Raw genomic sequence first — 11,347 nt, forward strand, 5'->3', positions numbered from 1 at the left:
CATGTGGCATTGAAAGTCGAGGTTGGTGATCCATTCAAGAGAATGGAGAAATTGGGAGTGGAAATCATATCATAGATCCAGTTTACCCATCTATTGCAAAAGCCGAATTCCATCAAAATTGTTTTAAGGTAATCCCAATTTAGATGGTCATACACCTTTGAAAGATCTAATTTTATCATCATTCCCATTTCCTTTTTTCGTTTCAAAGAATGTACCACTTCCTGAGATACCACCAAGCCATCTAGAATTTGTCTCCCTTCCACAAACCCAGTCTGTTTCGGGGAGATAATACTAGATAGGATTGGTTTCAATCTCTTCGTCATCAGAGTGGCAATAATCTTATATATTACATTACAAAGAGAAATGGGTCGAAAACCTTGAGCAGTTTCTGAATGAGTAGATTTAGGAATAAGAGATAAAAGGGTTGAGTTTAGGCCAGGCCATACCTTCTGGTGTCTGCGCGATTCCTCTACCACCTCCAGGATGTCTTGCCCTAGGAAGTGCCAGCCTGCTTGGTAAAATCCCACTGTAAATCCATCTGGTCCTGGGGCTTTATTTCTTTTCATCCCTTTCACTATTTCCTCCACTTCCTCCAGGGTTGTTGCCCTCATAAGAGCTAAATTCTGGTCTCTAGTGATCATTCTTGGGATTTCATTGCTTATCCTTCCTATAGCCTCTTCTCTATTCACTTGAGGTTCTGTAAGGATGTCCTTAAAGTGCCCAACTAAAGCCTGTTCCATTTCTTCATGCTGGGTTATGCGTTTCCCTTCCTCGTTTTTGATAGAAAATATTCTATTACTTTGTCAGTGCTGGATCATGGCTTGGTGGAAGAACTTCGTATTCCTTTCTCCTTCACAGAGCCAGTTTATTCGAGACTTTTGCTTCCATAATATCTCTTCCTGTTTTCTTCATTCTTCAATTTGGCTTATCACTGTGCCCTCTTCTCTGGTTCTTTCCTCGTTTCTGCCCTCTGTTATAATTTCTTGTTGCAGTGTTCTCATTTTTTGTTCTAATCGTTGCTGCTCCTTGAATATATTCCCAAATTCATCTTTGTTCCATTTTTTAATTTTTTTCTCTGAGTTCTTTTAGTTTTAGTTAGAAAGTCTGCATCTTACTTCGTCCTCTTTGTTGGCTCTGGGTCCACCACTCCTCCACCTTTGGCATGAACTACTGATTCCTAAGCCAGAAAGCTTCAAACCTAAAAGGGCATTTTTTTGGGTTCATTTTAATGTCAATTTCTAGCTTGATTGGCCAGTGGTCTAAGCCCATTGCTGGAAGGATCATTGATTCTATGAATATATCTCTATTTATGATTTGTTCAGATATTAAAAATCTGTCCAATCTCGATGCAATTTGATTTTTTCCCCCTCTTCTGTTGTTCCATGTGTGGATCCCGTTTATTGTGGGAACATCAACCAATCTTTGCTCCGTTATCATGTCACCAGAAGCTTCCATGTCTTGGTCTGCTCTTCTCAATCCTCCTCGTTTTTCCGTTAGGGTTGTAATCATGTTAAAGTCCCCTCCTGCAATCCATGGCATATCCGGGAACAGCCTTCGGATTGTTCTCATATTTTGAAGAAAGCTTCTGCGCTCGCCTGATAGGTGTGGGCCATATACCCCTGTGAGGATTATCCATTCCAATGAACCTATCATTCTAAAGGTTCCTGAAATAATTCGAGGGAAGCTGACCCAGTTTCCAAATTGGACTTCCTCTGGGTTCCACAGAACTGCTAGACCTCCTACACTGCCTGCCGCATCCTGCCCCATTATCTCATAGTGAGTATTAAATCTTCTCATTATTTCTTCCATTTTCTGAGTGCTAATCTTGGTTTCTTGAATTATCATTATACTAGGTTTATATTTTTTCAACCTGTCTCTCAAATATCTCTGTTTTCCCCTACTATTGAGACCTTTGATATTCCAGCTTGCGATTATCATTTTAATAATTTGGGTGATTGTTGAAATACCTCTGAGAGAGGTATAACTCTTCCTGAATTCACCAGCATCTCCCCTACCACTTGGATAGTCTCACTCATTGGACGTCTACCACGTTTCCTTCCTCCTTTGCCAGTACTGCCCATTCCAATACTCTATGTCCCTTGCGTTCCTAGTTGTTCTGGTTGACTTGGCATAATTACTCCTACCTTTTCCTTGTATTTTTGGAACATCTCTTTATATAATTGCTTTTGTTCTTCAGGTATAAATCTCTCATCTAGATACCTCCATTCCTGTAACAGTCTCCTCATTACTCGTTCCTCTTCGCTTCCTCTATCTTTTTGTGGATCTACCTCCATTTGAGTTTGATCTTTTAGCAAGTCCATGTTCGCTTCTACCCCTCCTTGTTCCATATTTATTTGAATTGTATCCTGTTCTTTTGTTTCTTTTGATAGTTCCATAGGTTCTTCATCACTATCTTCCTTTTCCATCTCCATTTCCTCTTCCTGAAGGGCCTTAAACTCGTTTAGATTTTCCAATGGAATTATTTTAACAGGTGGTTGCAGAGGGAGCGATCCTTTTAGAGATTTCCTTTTGATGGGCACTTCTTTAAATCCCTCTTCAGTCTCTTTGTTTACCTCTGTTGCCTCCTTCTCTTCTTCTTTCTTTTCGGTTGATCCCTCTGCAGTATTTAAAGGGCATTGTTTGAAGAGGTGGTCGTATTCATGGCATCTTCTACAGCGAAATGGGATGTGTTCATAATCCACTGGTTGCTGCCAAACCTCATCATGATATTCTAACTCGATAAACTCCAGAAGCGGTTCTGTTATATTCATGTATACACATATCCTGGCATAAGATGTGTATCTCCCTCTTTTGGCGGTCTCGGCTACTTTAACAAATGTCCCTATTGTATTACCTATTCCTTCTAGGATCTCTGGGTCCCAAAACTCCATTGGTAGTCCGAATAGTCTGATCCAGATAGGTGCTGCTAACATTTTCTCCTTGTCTGGGTTATAGCAGTCCTGCCAGTGCCGCATGAATAAACCGACATTATTCATAAAGTAGGGTCCTCCCTCAAAAATTCTTTCCTTATCTTCCAGACTGGACAATATAACTGTGAAAAAACCCTTTGCCCCCAATTTTAAATCTATATGCCCCTTAGGTTTCCATCTCTGCTGTATCCATTTGGACAGATCCTTCTCAGACGGCCAAAAACCTACGAACTTACAGATTAAAGCATGATCTCTCATATAACTTCTGTATTCTTCAAGTTTATTGTTCGGGATTACAAACCTGGGTTTCTTCGATGCCCTTGGGAGACACCTGCCGCTTAATCCAGCTTGCCATCGGGCTCCCATGACCGGAGTATCTCTGGTGTTTTTCCCCATTCCGCTTTGTGCTCCATTTCTGCTTGACTCTCCTACTGTTATGTTTCTATAGGAGGGGATCTCTCCCCTCCCCGCTTCGGCTACCATTTCACCGTCAGATCCCTCAGTTTTCTACCTCCTATCCTTTTCCCGTATCTGCAATCTGGGATTTTGATCAAGCACTAGAGTAGTAGGCCTCCCTTGCACCTGGTCTTCGATTCTAGTCTGCTCGCGGCTGCTCAACTTCAAACCCTAACCCTCATTCTCGACCATCCTCCAACGCAGTATCTCCAATCGCCTAATAATCTGCAGTTTAATTTAGTTTACCGAAAGGAATTTACTAAGAAATGTTTTGTCTGTTTATCGGGCTTAAGAAAATTCAACAGATGTTCTCTTCATAAGGTGGAGTAGAGTCATCAAATGGCAGGTGAAAATAATTATCATCCCAAAAATGACAAATGTCCATATATCAGTCATCACAATCATCATCTAAATCCAATAAAATATGGTCGATTTCTTTCATCAACATTAGCATTGGCATTTTTTAGGTCCATTAGGTCTTGAGAATAAAAATTTTCATGGCTATAACATAGAGGATATTGATCGAAAGCACAACATATAATATACCAAATAAAACCTATGAAAATCCTATATCCAATGTTGTTGATATGATGGCAATCTGAGAAACCTATCACAAGATATCAACTCCACGGTCTATACAGTTGTCATGAAAAAACCCTGAAATATCTGATTTCATATCAATTATATATTGACCTCCCGAACTCCAATTGAGATGATTCTTTTCTTTTGAAATCAGAAGTTTTTCTGAGAGGAACTCAGATATCAATTGTTTTTGTCAAATTTTACAGCAAAGCTACAGAAATTGATCGAAGTGTCGCAACCCTCTTTTCTTTTGTTCCTCTGAAAACCTATAAAATAGAAAAAAATTATGCCCCATTTGTGGACCAAAAAAGTGCTTTGATACAAACTGCTAAGCACCTAAACATCTTTTATTATTCCCCTTAGGTACCTCCACTAGGTACCCCATATTATCCTCCTAGGTACACTACAAAACAAATCAAAAAGGGAAGATCACAATTTGAATTTATGTCATTCTAACACATATATAGGTAACGCAGACATGTTATCAATGAAAGCATTAAAGATGCAGGAAGGCAAGATGAAAATCAAAGAAGTGGAGGGGCATGCATATCTCTCTCTCTATATGTTCCTAAAAAACAGATTTGAATGGAGAGTTGCATTGGATGTAGCTGGATTATTTTCAGTTTCTTCAGATTCTATTATATGTTTTTATAGTGACAGTCTTTAGACCTAGCTGGAAGATGTTGTTAATGGTGGATAATACATAGTATTATGGAGATATGTAAATTATAGAACTATTTTTGTCGTTTGAGAGTTTTGAACAAACACAAGCTATGTATATTTGATTTCTACTTTAAAGATCAACATATGTTTTTTTTATTCTTTGAAAGAATACATTGTTATATCTCCTTAATAGGGAAAAAATAATTTTTCCAATGACACAGAAAAAGTAAAAGTAGACACATTAGAAATATATAAAAGAAGAAACACTTTTTAACTGAAAGAAGCTATAGCTAGTTGTAGGTTGTTAAAGGGTTCAATACTTACCAATGACACAGAAAAAGTAAATTTGGAAACTTTACGAAATATATAAAAGAAGAAACCCTCTTTAACTAAAAGAAGCTATAGCAGGCTGTAGGTTGTTAAAGCACTGAGTACTTCCAATTTTGGTGTCTCCAGAAATTAGTTTACGGCTCTATTTCATTCTCCATTTGTCCATATTGGTCCTCACTAGATGCTAACGTTGCAGGTGTATTCTTATAGTAAATATTAAATAGCATTAATAGAAAAGTTATCTAAATGCTTAGTGGGATGTTACCACCTAATGCATGGTTGTATTTAATATTGTGGCAATGCTAGAATAAACCCTATGAAAACACTTTATTCGGTTAAGACATGTCTAAGTTTAGTGTTAAGCCATTTGTCAAGGTGTTGATGCAATGCAAATATTTACAATCCCATATTGTGGTCCATGCCTACTTGTATTGGGAAATTGAGGTGGGACAACACATGAAATCTCTCTAGTTTAGTGATATGGGTTGTTGCATGTCAGCATCATCTCTAGCATGCCTATCATCAAAGGAGATAATTTGTGCTTGATATGTCTATGAAGTCCACTTCATAGATATGGTATGGATGAGTTATCGTGCGTTATGAGTCCAACTGTTATGGACTCAAAGACGGCACTACCATGCCAATTACTATCGCTGTAAAAGCCAAGCCCAAACCAGCTAAGTCAATCTACAACAAACTAATATCTCTATAACAACATGTTGATCTCTAGTACATAAAAATTTGTTCTTGAAATAACAACATTATGATAGCAGTTGTAGATTGAGCTACAACAACAATAATTTTTACTATGCAAAACACAAATTTAGAGCACTAGTCTGGTTTTACGTTAACTTAAAATTATCATAACAAGAATTGTAAAAGAAATTATAGAACCTGGGAAGCGTGGCAGTGAACAAGATTACAGAAATCTTCAAAAAAATTATTGATAAAATAAACTCTTTAACTGTAGATAAGACAGTAACACTTTCCTAAGAACCTATCCTCACAGGCTCAGGCCCAAGCAGACCCCATAGAAGCATCCACCCAAGATATCCCTACTCTAAAGCCTGAGCTTTTTTATAATGAAAAATCTCACTTTTGCTTCACTATCTTTCTTAGCTTGACCAATTGAAAATATCTTAAAAAAAACATTGGCAACAAAGATGGCATGATTAGTGTTGGACAGGTGAAATTTTGAATTTATTAAAATGTTGAATCTCATCATTAACTTTCATACCATTTCGAAAAAAGGGTCCTAAAGATCAACCAAGTGATGAGGGGCAAAAGGCAGCAAATTTGAACTATTATAAGAATGGTTGCTAACTCCTTACCAAGTTTTTCAAATCTGAGGTTTCTGATTCTGATCCATTTGGCTTCTAGCATGCTTCTTGCCAATATCCCAAGGGGAAAAGCAATTATGCAATAGATCCTCTTAGATGTGCACACCTTACTGTAGATGTTGCACTGAAAAATGAAAATTATATAAAGAAAACAACAAGAAAGCATTTACAAATAGTTTAAACCCTATAAGACCAAACATATAAATAGCCCCCATCCCTCCTCTGTCTAGGGAGTCATCTGGTCTGCTTCTTTCCCTAGAGATAAGGTTCCATCCAAAACAAGTGGCTATTTGGAAGGCACTATGTAACAAAATGTTGACAAACTTCCTATCAATGTAGGACCAAGGATAAGTGAGCAGCCAAATAGATTGGGATGACGGAATGTGCCAATGATTTTTTTCCTAGTTAATCATGCATCAGAAGTTATGTTTTAGATTAGTGGCTAGGGTTCTACTTTACAAGAGGCATGAGTGAAATGGATCGCATTCCATTACCACTAGTAATGGTGTTTGATACCAATAGCAATAGTAAAAGTCATTACCACACACTTTTTTCCCAAGCAAAGAAACAGAGACCATTAACAAGGCATAGAGAGAAAGTGTGCATACTAGTGTCCAATTTTTAGCTTAGATTTGAAATGTGTTAATTCCAGCTAAGTCTCATAGATATAGTAGATCTGGAAACAATCATATCATGCTACTGTAGAAACACATAAAATTTTAAGGTCCCTATATTTGGGATTTGAATACTTCCTTTTACAAGTTAACCATGATTCAAACAGTCATAATTTCACATCTATCCCATTGTAGGAATTTACAGGGTAAGTTCCTCAGTCAAAACACCAAAGGACATCACTCACAAACATATCACAAATCAATACACCAGTATTCTTGACATGGTTAAAACCCTCAAAGAGGGAAACAGTCCATGGCTTGAGCCAACACGACCACTTTAGGCAATTTATTAATAAAGGAAAGAAAATTTACATAAGCTTCTCTCATGAATGGTCACCCTGAAAATGACCCTCCATGCTCTTTAAATAGAGATCATGGACCGATTGGGTGTTAAGCCATGGATCAAGTGTTGGTAATACCGAGGAGAGAATCAACCGTCAGATCACTTCATGTCTAGGAACATATCATGACCGTCAGATTGTAAGTTACAAAAGTACATAGTAAAGAAACACACTTTACCTAACTCTACACTAGACCCAGTTATACTTAACTATTTCCTATGTTTCGGAATATCCTAACATCCCCCCTTAAGAACAACTTGGGATAGGATTGAAGGATGTACAAATATGACACAATAGGAGAAGGAAGGAGCCATTAGAGTCTATCCCCCCTTGGTGACAACTTCCTGAACTCCAACCATAAATCGAAGTTTAGTAAACTTCACCTCTGTGAGAGCCTTTGTAAAGATGTATGCAACTTGATCATCGGTTGAACAATATTGCACTTCAAGAACATGGTCATGAATGAGCTTTATGATGAAGTGCATGTGTATTTCAATGTGTTTGTTGCGATGATGTTGGACTGGATCTTTGCATAGTTGAATGGCACTTTGATTATCACACCAAAGTGTAGTCGGATGTTGCTGCTGAAAGCCAAACTCTGACAGGATCTAACGAAGCCACAAGGCTTCCTTACTAGCTTCTACGGCGCCACGATACTCTGCTTCTGCTGAAGAAATAGAAATGGCACTTTGTTTCTTGCAATCCCATGTAATAGGTCTAGAACCAAGAGTGTAGACATAACCTACAGTAGACTTTTGATCATCAAGGTCACCAGCCCAATCAGAATCAATGAAACCAACCAATAGAGGAGATGCTTCTGCACTGTAATGAATCCCAAACTCAGTTGTAACTTGAACATAACGAAGTATTATTTTAGCTTCTTTCCAATGACTTTCATGTGGGTTTTGCATAAATCAAGCAATAAGGCCAACAACAAAAGAAAGGTCAGGAGGAGAATGGGTCAGATACAAAATTTTTCCTACAAGTTGGCAGTATAAGGTAGCATCAACTTCAAGGGAAGTACAAATGACTGAAAGTTTGGCTCCAGACTGAAAGGGAGAAGGGGTTGGCTTATCATCTTCCATGTGAAAGTGGAGTAGAAGATCACATGCATACTTGGACTGGGAAAGGGAAATACCTTCCTTGGATTGCAATACTTGAAGACCAAGAAAATAATGCAAGTGTCCTAAGTCTGTCATTTCAAACTACTTTTTAAGACTAGACTTCACATGGTTTATAAGTTTGGGATCATTACCAGTAAGGATAATATCATCAACATAAAGAACAAGAATGATAAGAGACTTACCCACTTTCTTGGTGTAGACAGTATTGTCAGAATGACACCTAGAAAAGCCAGTATCTAAAAGAAAGCTATCCAATTTGGCATACCAAGCCTGAGGGGCTTGCTTGAGACCATAAATGGATTTCTTAAGCCAACATACAAGGTTAGATTCTATTTGTATAAAGCCAAGAGGTTGTTCCATATAGATTTGTTCATGCAAGTCCCCATGCAAGACGGCAGATTTAACATCCATCTGATGGACTTCCCATTTGAAAGAGGTAGCAAGGGAAAGAACAAGGCGAATAGAGTTCATTTTGGCAACAGGGGAGAAGGTTTCAGTATAGTTAATGCCTTCAACTTGTGAAAATCACTTAGCAACAAGACGAGCTTTATGTTTATCAACTTTTCCGTCTGGTCAAAACTTGGTTTTGTAAACCCATTTACATCTAACAAGTTTTCTTCCCTTTAGAAGAGGAACAAGATCCCATGTATCATTTGCCAATAATGAATGATATTCTTCATTCATAGTTGTGTCCCAATTTGGATGGCCTAAAGTTTCTGCAAAGGTGGCAGGATCATGATTCACTAAAGCTTGAGCCAGTAAATAAGAGGCTCTATCGAACTGAGAACGTGTACGCCGTTGATCTGTAGGATCACCTGCAAGAGCACCTGCTTCATCCCGAGTAGCACGGACCTATTTTGGAAGCTGAGGAGCTAAAGGAGGATCCTGAGAAGGTGGGGGAGGATTTTCATCCTTGTTGTCATCATCTAAAGAAGAAATGCTTTCATAAGTCGAAGGGATAGAGAGAGGTGGCACATCCACCGAACTAGGCTCGTAAGCCGATTTGTTTTCAACAAACTTTACATCTCTTCTAATGATAACATTTTGGACTTAAGTGGAATAATTCTATATCCTTTGACATATTTAGAATATCCAACAAAAATACATTTTTCACTCTTAGGTTCTAAAGCTTTATGTTTCTCATCTGGAATATGGACCCATGTTTCACTTCCAAAAACACAAAAGTGACTTACATATGGTTTAATTGAGCTCCATGCTTCTTCTCGAGTGATATTCTTTAAAACCTTAGTAGGAGTGCGATTTACTATGTAATTTTCACAGTTAATTGCTTCTACCCAAAAATTAGGACCAAGTTCTTTAGATTGATGCATACAATTAGCCATTTCCTTTAAGGTGCGATTCTTCCTTTCAGCTATACCATTTTGTTGTGGAGTATATGGAACAATGTGTTGCATTTTAATTCCATGCTCAGTGAAAAAGTTGATGAATTTGTTGTTAACATATTCTCCACCATTATCAGATCTTAGCTTAAGAATTTGATGTCCAGATTGTTTCTCAACAAAGGCCTTAAAGGCCAAGAACATGTTAAATACTTCACTCTTGAGTTTTAAGAAGTATACCCAAGTGCATCTGGAGAAATCATCAATGAAAGTTAAGAAATACTTATAGCCAGAGAATGAAACAACTAGAAGTGGACCACATAAATCACTATACACAAGCTGTAAAGGGGCTGAGGCATGCCAAGAGGCACGTTTTCCAAAATTATCTCGATGATGTTTTCCAAGTACACATCCGGAACAAACACCATCTCTGCAAGATACCATAGGAAGACCTGTCACCATATTTTCTTTACATAGATTTTGAAGGGAGCGATAGTTTAAGTGACCAAATCACTCATGCCAAAGTTTGCTCACTTCATCATTATGAGCAACAAATACCGAGGGAAGTGTTGATGACCCAAAGTTGTTAAACTTATACAACCTTGTAGAATCATCAGCAATGCTAGTAGCTAAAATATATCTAGGATCTCTTAGGTCCTTAATTACAACATCGTGAGGTGAAAATTCAACGATTTTACCTTCACCTAAATGAGTTATCTGATATACAGATAGAAGGTTGCAGGATAAGGTTGGAGCACATAATACATCATTAAATTGACCATTGTCTAGATGAATAGTTCTAGTCCCTACAACACTAAGAGATCTATCATCACCAACATATATATTTTTGGTGTTACAATCATTTAAAGAAGAAAACATGGCTTTGTTTTTGGCCATGTGATAAGAAGATCCAGAATCAATGAGCCACTCATGAGAATGAGAAGAATAAGATACATTAAGTGCATAACCAGACCGAGATGCTTGACAACCACATGCAAAAAGTGTTATTCCTGAAGATGAAGTTGAAGTTGAAGAATGATCCAAATGGATGTTATGCTTCTTCATTGCTGCTTCCAAGGCTTCCATCTTCTTAAAGCATTTGGATTCTAAGTGGCCATCTCCATTACAAAAGTTGCAATGTCTATTAGTCTTCTTCCCTTTGTTTTTATTTTCCTTATCATTTTGTTGAATTGATTTTTCATTTTGAGACTGAAATTGCTTAGGACCCTTGTATGGTTTAGGACCATTCTTTTTAGGATACTGCTTCTTAGGATTCTTTGAATTTGGTTGTTGTTGGGTAGCTAATGCTTTCTTAGAAGAGTTTCCAAGATTAAGAAGACCAAGATGTAAGATTTTTTCTTGTTCTCTTATTAAAGAATCACAAAAGGCATCAAAAGAGGGGGATTTGCAGTCTTGTCCTTGAGAAATAAAGGCTTCTCTAGTAGAATGGAAGGTGGAAACAAACACAGAGTAGGATGGTCCCAACTTAGTAAGAATGGAATAGATAAGGCTACCATCTTATTTCTTAACCTTAACACCTTCCAAGAGAAGTCTAAGGGTCTTGAAC

At 37.7% G+C, this 11,347-nt stretch overlaps 1 protein-coding gene across 1 annotated transcript; it reads right to left on the minus strand.

Annotated features, from left to right (window-relative positions):
• Nucleotides 1–1,167: 1,167 nt before the first annotated feature.
• Nucleotides 1,168–1,767, minus strand: LOC149240251 (uncharacterized). Its single transcript, XM_089370117.1, has one exon. The coding sequence runs from the start codon at nt 1,765–1,767 to the stop codon at nt 1,168–1,170; it is 600 nt and encodes a 199-aa protein (XP_089226243.1).
• Nucleotides 1,768–11,347: the final 9,580 nt, after the last annotated feature.

The sequence above is a fragment of the Pinus tabuliformis genome, chromosome 8 (genome assembly GCF_031772625.1).
Source record: "Pinus tabuliformis cultivar Carrire ecotype Pingquan chromosome 8, CPIR1, whole genome shotgun sequence".
Classification (NCBI taxonomy): domain Eukaryota; kingdom Viridiplantae; phylum Streptophyta; class Pinopsida; order Pinales; family Pinaceae; genus Pinus; species Pinus tabuliformis.

What these genes read in the sequence shown, in the direction of transcription:
- LOC149240251 (XM_089370117.1), bottom strand. Translation starts at nt 1,767, where the DNA reads ATGGGGCAGGATGCGGCAGGCAGTGTAGGAGGTCTAGCAGTTCTGTGG.